This window comes from Heterocephalus glaber, unplaced genomic scaffold, assembly GCF_053883595.1.
Source record: "Heterocephalus glaber isolate CG9 unplaced genomic scaffold, H.glaber_assembly_v1.0 deba00001673, whole genome shotgun sequence".
In the NCBI taxonomy this organism is placed as follows: Eukaryota; Metazoa; Chordata; class Mammalia; order Rodentia; family Bathyergidae; genus Heterocephalus; species Heterocephalus glaber.
Genome location: NW_028258410.1, coordinates 22,724,012 through 22,743,159, shown reverse-complemented (window position 1 = coordinate 22,743,159; position 19,148 = coordinate 22,724,012). Strand labels below are relative to the sequence as shown.

The window sequence follows — 19,148 nt, the reverse complement described above, 5'->3', positions numbered from 1 at the left end:
TATGTCAGGAATATACTAAAAGGAAAAACTAAGCTAATTATGATTTTTAAAAATCATGTTTTAGATCTATGGATATCTTCAGCAAGAAACTTGGAAATTTCCCTCTAAAGGTGTCACCAAGACGAAAAGTAAAGCTTTAGATCTTTTCTTCTGCCATGCAGTCACCTTATATATATAGGGCTTTTAAAATATACCACAGATATATGTGGATTTCTGTCATTCAGACTTTAACAGCCTGAGCAGACTTCACTGAATTAGCAAGATCTTGAAGCAAAAGCGGTTTACTTTTCTGAATACAAAATACCGTGCCATCCTTACATTTTTCTGGAGAGTGAATGGGTTGTGAACTTTCACCAACCTGTGTTGTGTGAAGTGCGCTTTTGCCAAAGAACTATATTGGATTCTGGAGGCTGTGGTCACGCCGCATTTTGAGAAAATCTTGTGGATCTGTGGCAGAGTATAACCAGAGCACCAGGCCAAGATGAGTAGAAAGTATTTGGAATTGAAACCTCCCACCTTTTTCCTTCTCTTACACTTAAAAGTTTTACACACTGACTTAAGTTTTTATTATAGGATAATAAAAAAGCATCCTTCTAGTGAGTGATGTTGCCAGTAAGATTTGTACTTGATTACATTGGCCTCAGATACTCTTTACATTGATCCTTGCCTTATATGGCTTAGGTGAAACATCTACTTTACCATCTTTGTTCTCTGCCCATTAGAATTCATTCAGTCATTTGGGGTTTGTTGTTGTAGGAAGTCAGGTGTTAGGAGACTTGCCTATAAGTGAGGATGATTGCTGAAGTCTTCTAACTCTTCATCAGATTGCTATAAATACAGCGGGTGGAATCGTACATCTCAATTGTTCATATGAACTGTTGGAGTTTTCTTTGCTATCGAGATAGCATAAGGAGGTCTGGAGATTGCTTTGGTAGTGACTGCTGAGTGAGTGCATGCAGAGCTTTCCTGTTTCCATTTCTTACACATAAGAATAATGGGGCTGGGGATTTAGCTCAGCGGCACTGCACCTGCCTCGAAAGCACAAGGACCTGAATTCAATCCCCAGTACCAAAAAAAAAAAAACTGAAAAAGAATAATGAATAAGCCAGGGGTATTGGCACATGCTTGTATTCTCAACTACTCTGGAGACTGAGGCAGAAGTGTCTCAAGGTCAAGACAACCCTGGGCAACTTAGACCTAGCTTTAATGAATGTCAGTTCTCTTAAATATTTAATTTTTATTATAAAGAATGTTTTATTAAAAGGACATACAGGCAGCTAACGGCCAGGGGTAAAAAAGAATTTATCATAATAAAGGATGTCTTATCCTTATCAGGAGATAGTAGTTGGGCTTTCTACATGAAGTCATAGGCTAACACTAGGTTCCCTATGTGTGAACTAAAGCTGAAATAAACTTGCCTTACTTATAGTCTAGGGAAAAAGCAGAGGTACCGGTCTGAAAATAGGTATGTTGTCATTTTAGATATATGTTATTATATCTCATACATACAGGTATGAGACCCTGAATGGCAAGGCCCTCAAGGACCCCAAGCAACAGGACTGAGGGAACCATAAAACCATCTCATTGAGCATTGTGTAATAGAAAATAATTTGAAATGAAAGGAAATTCATTCAAAGAAACCCACTGCCATGAGGAGATAATACTGATAAGTTGGAGAATTCACACTCAAGAATATAGAAATAATGGAGCCATTTAACAAGAGATTTTCTTTCCTTTTCTCTCTCTCTTTTTTTTTTTTTGAGCTGGGATCTCACTATGTTGCCCAGGCTGGTCTGGAACTTCTGGGCTGAAGTGCCTTACTTTGCCAAGTATCGGGGACTACAGGCACATGCTACCGTGTCTACTTGAAAAGAAATACATTTGCAATTTTCAAAAAGCTGAAAGGAGGGAATAATATCCTTGAAAGAAGAACACTATACTAAAATAATTGAAATTTAAAAAACCCAATAATTGGATAAATAAACTGGACAAGATGAAGAGAATTTGTTAATTGAAAGAGAGAAGTGAGACTGATTACTGATGATACTAATCACAAAATGCAAGACAGAAATAGTATTGGAAATCAAAGCAACATAAATTGAGAAGGTCCAATATAGGTTCATAGAAATTCTAAAAGAGATGAAATAAAGAGAAAATGGTGAGAATTTTTATACTTGAAAGACATGAGCCCTCTGATTGAAGAAGCTTATGAAGTGCCAAATAAATCAGCTCATAGATAAAGTAAAATTGTAGAATGAAAATTAAGGAGAAGGCATCTTAAAAGGTATGGAGAGGTTCCTTACGGAGAATAGTAATCTGATGAAAGCAGGCTTCTCAGCAACAGCAGATCCTGGAAGACTGCAGTCAGAGTGCTGAAGGAAGGCTGTTGTCAAAGGAGAATTCTGTGACCAGCAAAACTCATTTTGGAGTGAAGATGAAATAATTTTCAGATATGTAGGGTCTAGTGTATCAAAAATATCTTTGGTGAGCCGGGGATTTAGCTCAGTGGTTCCACTGCCTGCCTCGCATGTGCAAGGACCTGAGTTTGATCCCCGGTACCAAAAAAAAAAAATCTTTGGGTAGGAGTTACAGAATACTTCAGCTTGGGCCAGGGATTTAGCTCAGTGGTTCCGGTACCTGCCTCGCAAGCACAAGGTCCCGAGTTCGATCCCCGGTACCAAAAAAAACCCAAAAAACAACAGAATACTTCAACTAGTAGTGGCTAACCTATAAAGGCATTTAATAACTAATTAATTTTGAGATAAGAGATTTCAGAAGGGGTTAGTTGACTTAATGATATGATGTTTTTGGCAGTTCTTATAGTCTCAAGATGGTTGCATTAGTTTTAAGTGTTATCCTTCACCTGACAGCAACCAAAACAAAAAGGGAGGTGGAAATGAGTCTTATATGCTTGTCTGTTGCCAAAGAGAAAAATCTTTCCCAGAAATCCTTCAGCAGAATTCTGGGTATTTTTTTGGTACCGGGGATGGAACTTAGGACCTTGTGCTTGCGAGGCAGGCACCGGAACCACTGAGCTAAATCCCCAGCCCCTTCAGCAGAATTCCAATGAAATACTATTGGCCAGAACTAGGTCATATACTTGCTACTAGTTCAGTCACAGGCAAAAGGGACAAGGAATACCGTGACTGGCTTGGCCTAGTATAATTTATCCCTTAGGACCAAGCACGTTGCTATCCTAATAAACCAAGGTTATTATTAGCAAGGAAGATGGGCAGTGGTTGGGTCTTCCACATATGGTCAGTAGTTGCCTTTCTGTGACAAAAATGTATTTGATGCCATATTTAAGCATCATTATACCAATTTTGAAAATACAGGAATGCTGATGTTATTTTTTATGTGCTGTGCATGGATTTTTAAAAATTTTATGTTACTTTGACATTGAAATAATTTTCAAGCATCTTTTGGGAAGCTAGAGTATTTTGCCAGTTTGACATATTAGGTGGCATTGTTACTTTGATTTTTTTACACCAAGACAGTATGTAGAAATAGATGTGTTAGTGAAGGCTCAAAGGCAATTTGCACATTATTTCACTCACAGTGTCCCAAGATTCTAATGAAAAATCTGTGTAAGTTGAGGTATCTCACTTGACACAACTCACTTACAGTTTGTATTGTTATTTTACAGTTGAGGAAATAGAGTCATAACAAAGCTAATAATGTGTTTGTAAGTAATAATATGTAGTGGTAGTAGAATGTAATCTTAGGTGTTGAGATTCTAACTCTAATGTTCTTATAGCCCCCAAATTGAATGGATGAACTTTTAATTTATTTTAATAATAATTTCTTAAAGGGAAATGGAATAGAAGGTAAAAATATTTATATTTGCACAATTCATCTGATACTAGGATTATAGAGGCTTAGATTTTGATTATTTTTCCATAATAATTTAAGCATTATTACAAATAAGAGGAAGAAGGACAGAAAGATCTATGGTAATCAAATGAATTTAAGAAAACAAACACTTTATATTATACCTGGATGTAGATGTGGAGAGACAAGCATTGTGTTCAGACAACCTAAGTTCAACTCCTGAAACAAACACTATCACTTATGTGACATTGGGAATATCATGTAACTCTGAATATTTGTACATTTATAAAATAGGCGTAACCATCTCTCATTTTTTTTGTAAAGTTGAACTGAGGGGATGCACACTTTCTTGCAGACATTATGCATATAGAGCACAGAAGTTATTTCATAATAATTCATAAATTTAGGTATGAAGTTTTTAAGGTACCACTTTTCCCCAAAAATACATACTTTATCTCAGTTTTGCAAGTTTAGCTAAGTATATGTGCATATATACATACATACTTAGGGATGTAAGTACTTAGGAATATAAATTAGAACTGTGAGTTCTTTGTATTGTACCGCTTCTTATCTCTTGGCTTGCTTTGATTTTTCTAAATGTTCTGCTTCCCCCAATTGTAGGTCCTATGGCAGTGTATACAAAGCTATTCATAAGGAGACTGGTCAGATTGTTGCTATTAAACAAGTTCCCGTGGAATCAGATCTGCAGGAAATAATCAAAGAAATTTCAATAATGCAGCAATGTGACAGGTAAAGGCACGTGGGGTTCTTTTGGAGAGGACATGGGTTTGGGTTTATTATGCTTAGAGTTTGACACCTAGACATTCACTTATTTTGCAGAAAATAGAGGTCAGTGGAATTACATTATGTGTGCTTTTAAAAAAAAAGATGAAAAGTTGTGTGTTTTTATAGCTAAAATTTGATAATTTCTATTTCTGCATTTTTTTTTTTCCTTCACTAAGTCCTTTTAGAAACTAGGAAAAAGAAGCAGAAGGTATTGCTGGCTCTTTTTTTTTCTCTTTTTGATAATGATCTCTTCCTAATGAGAAATGTTTCTGTAGAAACAGCTTAGACAAGATAGTTCAAATACTTTTTAGCTCTAGAAATTTTAGAATAGTAGATTGGTCTGTAAAAAAAGAATACTTAATTTATATATTACTGTTCCTTCATATTTAAAGTTATTCGAGCTGAGAATAGTTAAGTATTTTATTTTTGAGGAACCAAGATTTGTCAAATGTAGTAAGCAGGAAGTCGGGTTAGAAGGCAACCGCAGAAAAGCACGTGGCTTGCTCTCATTTTCTGTGACAACATGAGTTGGTCACTGTGATGGAGCAGGCTTCCCCACACTATTTAGGTTTGAGAGAAACATACAGTTAAAGATGATGCCAGCTCTGGGGGGTTAGAAGGACAGGTGAAAAGTTTTGGACTTGAGACTGCATTCATTTTCCAAAGGTTTTTTGGTCAGATCAGCTTAGTACTTTCTTGTAAAGCTTCAACAAAGGTGGAGCTGCCTGCCAGGACATTTGCCTAGGAACTTTAAGTCTTACAGACTTCAAATACAGCCAGTTCTAGTCTCTCTCCCTCTTTCTTTTTCTCTCGTGGTCACTGTCTACTAGATTAAGTCCCCATTCTTGTTGATTGGATTGACCAGATTAAGTTAGTTCTCTCTGAAATTTGTTTTATCTTCAAGCTTGAGACCTAAAATTCCAGATTTGATCCTATTTTTTTCTCCATATTTTTTAGATTTATAGTGCGATTTATTATCACAAAGTACCTGTGACATTTTAGAAAAATGCAGATGGAAAGAAGGAAATAAAATCACTTTTCCCTTTTGAGAAATTGTTAAATACTCCTTCATGCTCATATTCTTCCATGTCTCTTTTTGGAGTTTTACTATGCTTACTATTTTGTAGTCCTTTTTTTTTTTTTCTTTTTCTTTTTTTGGTAAACAGGATATCTTATGTTATCAAATACTCTGTAAACATTTTTTCATGTATTCATGATGTTCATTATATGATGATCATTATTTCTTAAATTCTCTAATGTTGGTGGCTATTTAAATTGCATCTAAATGTTCACTATTACCAGTTCTATCTATGTTGCTATTTTTGAATATCTGTAATTCTTTTCTAATTGTAGACTTAGAAATGTTGGTTAAAGTACTCACTCATTTTTTGCACTTCTGTTATTTATTAATCTTTGGAAAAGCTATCCTATTTTTCATTCTTAGAAGACTGCTCATTTTTCCTTATCTGGGAATAATTGATCCTTTGAGATGAGAAATTGGTTTTCAAATATTGAGCAGAATGAATTAATAGAGATGTATGAAGGCCATTCCATTAATTTATGCTACATCTTTCTTTAGCCCTCATGTAGTCAAGTATTACGGCAGTTATTTTAAGAACACAGACTTGTGGATTGTTATGGAATACTGTGGGGCCGGTTCTGTATCTGATATCATTCGATTACGAAATAAAACGGTAAGTTTACTTTCTAGAATGATGCTGCTTAGCCAGTGGTCTTATGCCATTTTCTTTTTTCTTGCCTTTTATTCATGTGTTTCTTCTACTATCGTAACCAGGAAGATGACAGTCAAATTTCTCCTTTCCCATAGTTCTGTCTCCCACTTTACGTTTATCTCCTAAAAGTGACAGCTCTGACACAAACTCAATCTGGTGATTTTTACCACAGTTTGTTTATTTCTTACTGGGGAAAATGGCTGTTAAATCTTGGTTATGGAATGAATTTATTTAAAAAATTAAAAAAAATTTTTTTTAGATGGAGTTTCAAAATGCAGTTCAGGCTGGTTTTGAACTCACTATGTAGCCCAGGCTGGCCTCGAACTCACAGTGATCCTCCTGCCTCAGCCTCCTGAGTGCTGGGATTACAGGCATGTGCCATCATGCCTGGCTGGAATGAATTTTAAATGTTTAATTTTGAATTTGAATTTCTTCTCTTACCCAGCATGTTCACAGATTAATTTTCTCTACTTCGACTTCTTGTTAATCAGAATAACCTCAGTGTGAAAGATTATTTGCTATTACTGTGATTGCTGGAATAAGACCTAATAGTCATGGATTCTGGCTCCATTTCAATTGTTTAAACTCTCTTTATTCACTCAGTAAATATTACTAGAACACTGCTTTAGGCCTTAGGGGCCCAGTAGCAAATAAGAGAGATAGTAAGCTTGTTCTCATGGTAGCACACTTAAAAAAAAATTATTGGTATATTTTAGATATATATAATGATAACATTCATCATAGGGAATTTGTACCTGTACCTGATATATCTTGCTGCTTCTTTTTTTTCCATTCCCCTCCCCTCTTCTCCTCTCTATTTACAAAAGCTTTGTTTCCATTTTTTTCTTCTATTTCCTTGCCCCTTACTTCCCTTCTCCCTCCCCCCTCCCTTATTCCCCTTCCCATTGAACATTTTCTTCGTATTTCCCAATATCTATTATATAGTTTGGTCCTTATTTACACTCCTGGTTTCTCACACTGGAGAAACAATGCACATTTAAACGTGTGTCTGATTTATTTCACTTAGGAATATGGTCTCAAGGTGTATCCATTTCATTAGGAATGTCTCAGGCAGTAGCACACTTTCTAGCAGGGCAACAAAAAGAAAATTAGTGGTGAATAGAAAAGAAATACCACATAGTGATAAACACTATGATTAAAATGAATGAGGATGAAGTGATGGTAAAGTGATAGAGAATGCTTGGTGGCTTACAGTAGAGCAGTGGATAGTTGAAGAAGATTATTTGGAAGAGGTACATTTAAAGTAAGACTTGAAGGACAAGAAAAAGCTAAGTCTCTGGAGGGAATAACCAATACAAAGATCCAGAAAGAATTTGGCATTTGAAAAAAGGTTGCTGTGACTAGAAGAGAAGAGATGAAGGGGGAACTGGAGAAGGCGTTAGACAGGTGGGTAGGGCTTGATCGCATTGGGTATTGAAGGTCATGATAATGAGTTTGAATTTTGTTCCATGTACAGTAGGAGACTTCCTGGGTTCTAAGCAAGTGAGTGAGCCATCTGTCTGATTTATGGTTTTAAAAGATAACTGTATAAATTTTGAGTGAATAAAAGCAGGAGAAACTTTCAGCCTTTGGGGTTTTTTTTTGTCTTTAAGAAAAATAAGAATTAAAAACCCCCATATTAAATATTTGCAAAGTTGTGAAAATTTAAGTATGTGAAAGTAGGCTGTAAAAATTTTAAGGTACTATATACATTATAAGGTGAGGGCTGCTTTGAAACTCAATTGTAAGTTTTGGCTTATCCATACCACTATCTTCTTAATTTATGTTATTCAGAGTTAGTGTGTTTTTTTAAGCAAATAGCAAGTTCTTGAGCAAGGAATAACATCCTAACATAAGATATATTTAAAGAATTAATAACTTATTAATCTAAAATTTGGATTCCAGAGCTTCTTAAATGAAGCATTAAGTTGTTTTGTTTCAGGTATTTTAAAACAATCCAGAATTAATTTTCATGGTGCTCTTGATACCTATTGATAACTTGGTATTTGTTTATTATTTTTATATAATTTTAACTATTAAGTGAGAATTTTTAATTATTACCCATACTTTTGCTAAATGTTATAGTTCTACACTGTTCATCCACTAGCCATGTGTGGTTATTGAGGACTTGAAAAATGACTGGTCTTAATCGAAATGTGCACTAGAATGAAAGTAATGAAAAGTATGAAACATGCACTAGAGATGAATTACTACTGATAAAAAGTAAAAAATCTTTAACTTTATATTAATTACATGATAGAATAATATTTTAGATAAATACAATTAAGTAAAATATTATGCAAATTAATTTAAATTTTTCTTTAAAAAAAAGTGGCTGCTGGAACCTTAATTATATTTGTGGCTTCTGTTGTGTTTCTGTTGGGCAGGACTGTTGTAATTGAATAGTGCAGCTGATTAAAACAAGGAGTCAGCTAGACGTCATGATCTTTGTTTCTTTTGGCCGCAGAAGATACTCAGAACTAGCCTGTTACTTTGGCAGTAGTATTTATTTGGACTTTAGTGAAAACTCTTATTGTTTATTATCTCTGTGACCTTTGGCACAAATTACCTTTCTGTCCCTCAGCTTCATTAACTTTTTGAGACAGAGTTTCTCCATATAGTCCAGGCTGGTCTTGAACTCACTATGTAGTCCAAGCTGGCCTCAAACTCACAGTGATCCTCCTACCTCAGCCTCCCAAGTGCTGGCATTACAGGTTTGTGCCATCGTGCCTGGCTCCTCAGCTTCATAATGTATTAAGATGGTGATGATAATAATAGTACTTCCACCTCATTTAGCAGTTTTACAAGAATTATATAAGATTACAAAATAGTGCCTCATATAGATTAAACACTTAGAAATGGTTACCTATTTTTAATATTATTAGCATAGCTCCTGGCTCATAATAGGTATTTACTAAATTTTTGTTGATTGATTGATTATGTGGTAGATATTAAACTATTATTAATCATAGTGTGTATTAAACCATTAAGCATTCTGTAACTTCATCTTCTTGTTACTGTTGTTATTGCTGGGGATTAAGCCTAGGGCCTTGGTGTGCTAGAAAAGCATATCACATGGTTTTTTGTGACTTAAAGATGGTATTCCTATTTTGAATATTAAGAAATTGAGCCAGGGAAATTAAGAAATTAAGAAATTGGGCTGGGGATTTAGCTCAGTGGTTTCACCACCTGCTGCGCAAGCGCAAAGACCTGAGTTCGATCCCGCCCCCCCCCCCAAAAGAAAGAAATTGAGGTTAAGAGCTCAACAACTTGCTTAAGTCAGATAGCTACAAAATAGGGTTGAGTAAAGGATAGGCCTTTCTAATCCTAAATCCTATACTTTTTCTGCCATGTACTTTTCTTTAAATGTGAGTTGTTTGTCCTAAGGGGAACCGTGTGAGAGCCTAATAGACTGAGTTTATTTATGACTTGGGTTAGATCTCCACAAAATCAGCGTTGGTCTGATCAGACAATCTATGCCACTCTTTGGTGGTTTGAATTTCATTTAGCTATCATCATTCAGTGATTATTTTTTCACTGCCCATTATTTGCAGGATGTCTTTCTTGGTATTAGGAATACAAAAGTAGGGGAGGGAAAGAGGATGAAAAGGGGAATTGAGATGTATTATGTACATATACCAGGTCCTCGCAAGGAATGTAAACATTATGTACTACAAACATGTACTAATAAAGAAAATGATCTGGAAAAAAGGGAATACCAAAGTAAACAAATCAAAGACTTTTTGGTTTTGGTACTGGGGATCAAACTCAGGACCTTGTTCTTGGAAGGCAGGTGCGAGCACCCCTGAACTAAATTCGCAGCCCTCAAAGACATTTCTAATGGAACTTATTTCTAATAGGGAAGGCATCATACTGATAGGTATGTAAATAATGTATAGTGTGTTGGATGATGTGCTGCCCTGACAAAGTAAGCTGAGGGAACAGAGTGAGTTGGGTGAGTAGGAGGTTGCCAAGTAGAGTAGACGTGGGTTCTACTTAAGATGCTTGCTAGATACTCAGAGATGTTGCAGGCCGATGTATGAATCTGATGTTTGGGACGACACCTGGTCTGGAAATACCACTTGGGGAGTTTAACATATAAATATTATTAGCAGTCAAATGTTGCTCAGGTGTTGAATAAGATTTTATGTTTATAGTTTGAATCTAACTTTTCTTTTTCAAATGTGTGGTGTAAACATAGGATTTGACCTTCTCATTCTTTTTTCAGTTAACAGAAGATGAGATAGCTACAATATTACAATCAACTCTCAAAGGACTGGAATACCTTCATTTCATGAGAAAAATACACCGAGATATCAAGGCAGGAAACATTTTGCTAAATACAGAAGGACATGCAAAGCTTGCAGATTTTGGAGTAGCAGGTCAACTTACGGTAAGTAAAAATGGTATTTGTATTGATACTTTCAGCTTTGTCCTGAGGGATCAATTCCTTTTACTTATCTTTAAAATATAATAATTGACTTAATTATGTTAGTAAAAAATTATAGAATCTACCAATCAATAGGTTACAAGAAAGTTAATAGATTATTTCAGATCCTTTCCTATGGTTCAGGTCACATTATTTAACTTTGTTTTAAATTTTTATAAAAATGAAAACTAAAGGAAGAAATGATTGAGTATTTAAGTTCTGTTGAGCTACAAAAGCATATTTATAAATGGAAGAAAAATTAAATCCATGCTTTCTTTAAATAAGGCATAGTATCATCTCATTCAGCTTCCAAGTAATAATTTAACAGTTATTGTACTGAAGACATTTTCACTTGGTTTCAGCATCATCTGTTGATTCTCCTCCTGTCTCACTAGTGCATGGCAGGGAAAAAAGAAAAAAAATTTCAAAATAGGAATTTATCTGATTTTGTAAAATACCCAAGAATATGGAAAAGTATATACAAAAAAAGTAGAAATAATTATAGGCAGGTGTACATTAAAATTTACAACTGTGTTATGTATCAAGTGATTTTCTTGAGTGGTAGAAAGGATATGCACACACATATATATGTATATACAACTATATATAGAGAGAAAGAGAGACTTTAGAATTGGTATTACGTGTAATTTATTTTTTTACTTTAAAATTTGTTTGGGACATGTTAGGGAGTTTTGTATTACAACAGCACAGAAATTGCTCTGATGTTCTAAAACAACTTAGAACCTTATTCAGGTGGTTTGTGGACTCTTTACATATTGTTAATAAGTAAACCGAATCAAACAATATTACATAAACTACAGTCTTAAGGAAATCAAATTAAAAAGTGTAGTTTTCTGATGCTTTATAGAAGTGTAATATTAAAATTAACAATGTTTGTTACATTATGTGTGTATGTACATATGCTACAGCCTGTTTCTGGGCTACTTTTCTGTTGCTCTACTATTATACAAACTAATATAACTTTAAACACAAATCTATATGATATTAGTATCTACTCATTTAAGTCTCAAAAAATTTGTAGCTATCCAAGTATGTATCTATTTCTAATTGAAATAATCTAGTGAAACCTACGTTGACTATTGTCATATGAAAACACCCCTGCAGATTTGAAGTTTCAGAACTAAGGAAATGACTAAGCAGTAAGTTATTTCCTATGTTAATTTTTTACATAGGACACATGGTGAGAGATCAATTCAGAAATGTTACCGGTCATTTACTCTAAATTGGCATAACTTAATTAAGCCACAGGCATTTCAGAAGGACCAAACATAACTGATGATGATCGAAAGTCCTTTTTCATCTTTAGTTCTGTTTAAAAGTCCTTCTCCTTCTAAGTACAGGAGCTGTAGGAAGGTTCTCTTTCAGTAGGGCTGTGCCATTCTGGAAAAATGTGCAAGTAATTATTTGCCGTAGTATGTAATTTGTGTACTATGTCCACATATTCTTTTAGCCACAGTTAAAACTTTTTTATATATAATTTTTTATATGTAATTTTTTTTTGAGACAGGATCTCACTTTGTCCAGGCTGGCCTTGCATTCCCTATGTAGCCCAGGCTTGTTTTGAACTTGAGATTCTCCTGCCTCAGTCTCCTAAGTGCTGGGATTACACACCTGTACCACCATACCTGGCTATATATATAAACTTGAAAATGTTTTCCTGATTGCTCATGTAATAATGTGTCATCAGAATGTTACAGAAGTATATGTAGTACGGAAAGTAAAAGTCTGTATGATTCTGCCTTCTAGATAAATAACTGTTAATGGTTTTCTGTGTATTACTCAAGATTTTCTTTTATGTTACAACATTTTTTCTTACTGGTTATTGTTTTATTATCTTGTTATTTTCTGTATTTTCCTTTCACAAAAATAGGGCTATATTATATATAGTTTTGCAGCCTAATTTTTTTTGTTTCATAACATATCACATACATTTTTTCCATGGTGAACAAAAGTATCTGTCTTTTTTTCTGTGCGCGCGCGTGTGTGTTTCTGTGTTTGTGGTGCTAAGGCTTGAACTGAGGGCCTAGCACATGCCAGACAGTTGCTCTACTGCTGAGCTACACTTCCAGGGGTTCCTAGTCCCTCCTTTTTTCTTTTTAATGTGATATTTCAGTATGTGGCTACATACTATAACAAATGACCCATGTTGGTGGATCATTTGAATTGTTTCCTTGTCTCCTCTCTCAATTACGAACACTTCTACCATCCTTGTGCATATGTCTTGGGGCACTTCCATATAAGACAAATTTCTACAAGTAGATTTGGATCAAAGGATGTGGATATTTAAAGGTTTAATGAATATTGCAATGTGCCTACTAAAATTGAGTACAAAAATTTATACTCCATTGACGTTGTTTCAGGGCCAAGTTTTGTATGCTATTTTCATTCATTCATTTATTTATTTTTGTTTTGTTTTTTGGTTTTTTTTTTGAGACAAGAGTCTTGCTATATACAAATTGGCCCTGAACTCACTGGGTAGCCCAGTCTGGCCTCAAACTTGCATTGATCCTCTTTCCTCAGCCTCCTGAGTGCTGAGATTACAATATGTGCATCACCACACCCAGCTTGTATGCTATTATTAGTGCCAGTTATTAATTTAAAATTTTATCTTATTTCATATTTAACAATTGATTAAGAATCTGTTTCTTTTTTTTCTTTCTTTTTTTTTCTTTTGGTACCGGGAATCGAACTCAGATCCTTCCGCTTGAAAGGCAGGCAGCGGAACCACTGAGCTAAATCCCCAGCCCCAATCTTTCTGTTTCTTGGTCACTTGAAATTCTCTTGTGAATTCTTTTTTTGTTTGTTTGTTTTGTTTTTTGGTACCGGGGATTGAATTCGGGTCCTTGCACTTGCGCAGCAGGCATTGAAACCACTGAGCTAAATCCCCAACCCTCTTGTGAATTCTTGGTCATGGTTTTTATACAGATTTTAAGTACAAAGCATTTTGACTGTTGGAAAAATCCTTTTAAGTAATTACAATGCTTTGTCTCTCCTCTTTCTATTTTAGGATACCATGGCCAAGAGGAATACAGTGATAGGAACACCATTTTGGATGGCTCCAGAAGTGATTCAGGAAATTGGATACAACTGTGTGGCAGACATCTGGTCTCTGGGAATAACTGCCATAGAAATGGCTGAAGGAAAGCCTCCATATGCTGACATCCATCCAATGAGGGTAAGGAAATGGATGGAGAACAAGTGGGGTTAGTTATTGACCATCTTAATACTTTAGGCACCTATGTTTTAACATGGTAACCCTAACTGGAGCTGAGTAGTCTCCTTTATGAGCTTTCCACGAAGTCCCCAGGCTTCCTTATTGTATTACTAAGTATCAGATATCATTTATTAGTGTTTTCTCTAATACTTTGATTGAACTCAAGTCAGTAACACCTAGTCTGATTCATCTGTTACCTTTTTCCCATCTGGCCTCTATAGGTACTAGAATTTGTAAATTCTGGAATGTGGATCCCAGACTTTTCTAGAGACTCTGTTCTCTCCACCCTCCATCTACTTTTCATTGTTAAGATCACATAGGCTTCATCTCCTCTGAAACTCCTAGTGTTGACACCCTAGTTCTCCAGCTTCTCCCACCCCTAGAACTCCTTGCAACAGCGCTGTTACAGGGCCTCAACCCTGCCTTCCTCAAGAGCGCCACAGCTCTTTCCATAGCTCCCAAACCAGCGTTTCCTCTTCTCTGTAACTAATTCATTCCCCCTTGCAAGACTTGAACTTTTTTTTTTGTAAGTATTCATGTGCCCAAAGATAAGCTTCCCTCTTTAGCAGGGGACAAAAGTTGGGAAGAATGGAGGGTTTACTGGTTATATTTTTAGATTTAAAGGATATAATTTAAGGTGCTTATTGCAAAGGGTTTTATCTTTCCAAAAAGACTTTTTTGAAACTCAAAGCTTTTTAAGTAGAATTTGACTGATGCAGTGGAATGATTTTTAATTGTCTTTTTTTTTTTTTTTTTTTTCCGAAAAAGACTTTTTTTAAGCTCAAAGCTTCTTTTTGAAGTAGAATTGGACTAATGGAGTGGGATGATTTTTAATTGTCTTTTTTTTCCCCCAAGATTTGATTTGTCTTGGCTTGGAGTTTACCTTGTGATGTTGAGACTTCTGGTTGATGATCTCCTTGTAGTCTAGACATCTAGAGTGGTGGTGACTTGGACGGAAGCAGGAAATTAGACCGCAATGAGGTTATCTTCAGTATATGGGTACTTGTAGGTGTTGCCTTTCCACTTTGAAAGGCCTTGTAATGTAGTTAGCATAAAAAATGAAAATACAAAGCTTCATCAATATTGCAAGGTTTAGGGGAAAATACAATGAGAGAGGGAAAGAGAAGGAGAGAAATATATCAAGTTCTCTAGTTGTCATATTTCATACATTAAGATGTTGAGACTTTGGGTGAAACTTGGTTGCATGGGCTTATCAACGGATAAGAGAAAAATCATTTTATCAAGCTTCAAATGTAAATTATATATATATATATATGGGTTTTTTTTGGTACCTGGGGATTGAACTTGGGGCCTTGGGCTTGCGAGGCAGGTGGAGGCATCACTGAGCTAAATCCCCAGCCCTGTAAATTATATTTTGTATTATATTTTGATTGTATTTTTATTGGTGCATCACTTTTTATTTTACCAAAAAAAATTCTTTTAATTAGGCAATCTTCATGATTCCAACAAACCCTCCTCCCACTTTCCGAAAGCCAGAGCTGTGGTCAGATAACTTCATGGATTTTGTGAAGCAGTGTCTTGTAAAGAGCCCTGAGCAGAGAGCCACAGCCACTCAGCTCCTACAGGTATGAGTCACACTGTTGCCCTCCATTCTGCTCACCTGCTGACTAGAGGATCCTTTCAGCGACCTGCATGGAGATGGTCTTACTAAATTATTTTCCTGCCTAGATGGGGTAATAAGAGTTTATGGAAAAATATCTCCTGTACCCCAGCACATGTCTTTTTAATCTGTGCGGTATTTAGAAGGCCTTGGAGAACTTACCCTCTGACACAAGATGGGGAATAGAAAGTTGATTGCAAAGAAGAAACATAGGACCATATCAGACTATTTTTGAAAACAACAGGCAACCCCCCAGAAGAATTTCCATATGCAGTTTTTACAGCAGAAATTTTTTTTAATCATTCTGTTATAAACATAAGATAGTAATATAAAAAAAACTTTGCAGTAATTTTTATAAAGGAAATTCAGCAGTGTTCCTATGTTTCAGGTGTATTTGCTGATTGAATAATGCTTGAGTCTACATCTGTTAGATATTTATGATCAGTTTTACTAACTGTGTTTTCATACTAAAAATCCCTTTTGGCTACATATGTAGTTGTAAATGCTATAGTACATAGAATAGAAAGGATAAGTGGGATAAATAATTTATGCAGTGATGTCTGAACAGTGGCTTTATTTAAGCTCCCCTTTCTAAAATCACCTCCCAGAATCACTAGACATTTTCCTATCTCTTAAAAATATTCAGTATTGCTAAAGTGTAACATGCACTTGAAGACTTTTTTTTTTTTTTGGTACTGGGGAGCGAACTTGGAACCTTGTGCTTGCGAGGCAGGCAGCAGAACTACTGAGCTAAATCCCTAGCCCCTCTAAGACACTTGAGAGGTGTGCAGAATATGCCACAGTTCATTGCCATGCAGGACCATTTCATACTTCACAGGCTTGCTGGCATGCCTGTCTCCCACCCCATGCCTTGTGTGCTGTCCAAACACTAGCAACAGGCTCCCAACATGTTTATTAAATCTTAGTCTAGGAGGTGATAGCACCTTGTTGAGAATCTGTAGATTTGACAGAAGAAATGGCATAGGCATTCCAGCCAGACTGAAAAAAGTGGGCAAAATATGAATGTGTACTTCTCTGCCCAGAGTTATAAAGTCAGTATGGTTTAGCTGTTGTCCAAAGCATAAAGAGAAAGATGTTCATTGATAAAGGAAGATATCAATTACTTGCTGTATGCCAGGAACTGTTTGACTCTGTAACCATATAAGCTGTCTCCAGTGTTTCCATTTTCTTATTTAAGCACCCATTTGTCAAGAGTGCCAAAGGAGTGTCAATACTGCGGGACTTAATTAACGAAGCCATGGATGTGAAACTGAAACGCCAGGAAGCCCAGCAGCGAGAAGTGGACCAGGATGATGAAGAAAACTCAGTGAGTGGCAAGCTTTTCTGTGATCCTCAGGCATTAATGGTTGTTATTTCATGATTGCCAAGACAGGTAAGGTGATAATTGTATCAGCTTGGAGCTGGAAATTCTTTCTACGTGACCTGGACCCAGGTTTGCCAAATTTCTGAATCTGTGCTTGTTCTTCCCCTGGTGCTTCCTAAAACTCTTTTAAATTTCACTGTTTTCCCTCTGTATCTTCTCATTAATTTTACTTTTTATTTGAGAAAGAAAGAATGCTCAGATCTGAGACTTAGTTTTTCCAAGTCCTTTTGGGAAATCTAGGCTCTATACTTAACATGTAGCCTTTATTTATATAGTTTTCTCACCTCTGAGATTCCAAGGGTGCTCATGTCAACTTCTAAGATCTATCTTGCAAAAACTTATGAGAATAGGGGAGGAACAGGATCCTTTAGGTTAGATATGCTGCTCTTTTATGGGTAAATATATGATCTTCTTTGGTTAAGTAAGAATACTTTCAGTTCTACAGTATGAGTTTGGAACTGGAAGAAGTGTCAGTTCCAGAAATATTTGAACCAAGATAAGTATTAGTAATTCAGATAACCGTAATTCAGGACAGTAATTCATAATTCAGAGATTCAAAGTCTTATGATCAAATTAGTCCTGATTTGAGACTTTGTCCTTTTACAGGAAGAAGATGAAATGGATTCTGGCACAATGGTTCGAGCAGTAGGTGATGAGATGGGCACTGTCCGAGTAGCCAGCACCATGAGTGATGGAGCCAATACTATGATTGAGCATGATGACACATTGCCATCACAGCTGGGCACCATGGTGATCAATGCAGAAGATGAGGAGGGAGAAGGGACTATGAAAAGTAAGACTGATGAAATACACCAATTTCTTAAAGTACATGCATTTCATAGAGTATGGGCTCTCATGACCCATGCATGCTTAGTCTTGAGTCCTCCTCCTGTTGCCACAACTAAAGGAGCTCACCTGTAAGGGGCATGGTGGGGTCAGGAGGCTTGAGGAGAGAGAAGGCTGTCATGTGGACTCAGATAAGAAAGCATCAGCAGTGAGAAGTTTTGTTTTTGAACCCACCTACCCATTCTGTCATTGAATGTTGTCATTCAAACACATGCATGATTTTGATGCATTATTTCAAAGTGTAATGAAATTCTGACCTATTTACCATGCATATCTTTAATCCATTTTCATGATGGTCTGTGTGTCTAACCCAGGGTTTTTCTGTTTGTTTGTTTGTTTTCTTGTTATTGGGGATCAAACTCAGGACCTTGAGCTTGCAAGGCAGGTGAGGTGCCACTGAGCTAAATTCCTGACCTTAACCCAGGTTTATCTGCAGCCAGTCATTTAAAGATGACTGTACAAGATTGTAATTTCTGTCAAGTCCCATCTCTGACCCTCCCTTCCTCCCTTCCTAACTTCCTAACTTTATTGCCATGACCCGAACAGTGTAGGGTCCAAAGCTGGGGAGAGCGGTGGGAGATGAAGAAAACTGAAGAATTACAAGAAAGAAAGACACATACCAAGATTAAACTTGAAAGCTGAGACCAGGTGGAACCATAGCCTGATGAGCTAATGGCTGCCTAGAGTCCAGTGCGCTCTTTATTTATAGTGTAAGACAAGACAGAAGGCAAGGTAACTAGTGCCACGTGGCTCACATGGCCCATGTGGCCTAGGCTGAATGTAGCGTGATTGTCTCATGATGGGACATGTGCAGAAAAGAAACAAGGAAGAAGGATACATAATGTAACTGTCTCCTGGGGCTGTGCCATTCATGGTCTACAATCTTAGTCAAACAGACTATGTCTCTAGTCTATGGAGAAGAAAGGGAGTAGGGATTAGGCAAAGGACCATCTTCAGGCCCGGCCTGCGGCACTTTATTCCTTTTTTCTTGTTCTCACATTGTTGCCCAAGCTGGCCTTGAGTTCCTAGGCTCAAGTGCTCCTCTGGCCTCAACCTCCTGAATAGCTAGGATTATAGCAGTGCACCACCATGCCTAGTCTCTGACTCATCCTTTTTTTTCTGTGATTAAGGCCTAACACCTTATGTTGAGCTCCCATCTTAGTATGCCATACTGTACTCTTCAGCTATTGTCCTTCCCCTTATTCTGAGCAGTATAGACCAACTCAAAGTACCAAATGATAATAATTGACTTGTGTAGGTAAAATTTAGCCTAAACGTCGCAT

At 36.3% G+C, this 19,148-nt stretch overlaps 1 protein-coding gene across 2 annotated transcripts in view; it reads left to right on the top strand.

The window, feature by feature from the left end:
- Positions 1-19,148, top strand: part of Stk4 (serine/threonine kinase 4) — a 105,963-nt gene that overhangs the window by 7,685 nt on the left and 79,130 nt on the right. For both annotated transcript variants that reach the window (XM_004858176.4, XM_021238912.2), the window contains exons 3-9: positions 4,453-4,581; positions 6,197-6,311; positions 10,579-10,743; positions 13,808-13,975; positions 15,463-15,600; positions 16,834-16,962; positions 17,626-17,812. In XM_004858176.4, coding sequence (XP_004858233.1) covers positions 4,453-4,581; positions 6,197-6,311; positions 10,579-10,743; positions 13,808-13,975; positions 15,463-15,600; positions 16,834-16,962; positions 17,626-17,812 — 1,031 coding nt within the window. The remainder of the gene's footprint in view (positions 1-4,452; positions 4,582-6,196; positions 6,312-10,578; positions 10,744-13,807; positions 13,976-15,462; positions 15,601-16,833; positions 16,963-17,625; positions 17,813-19,148) is intronic.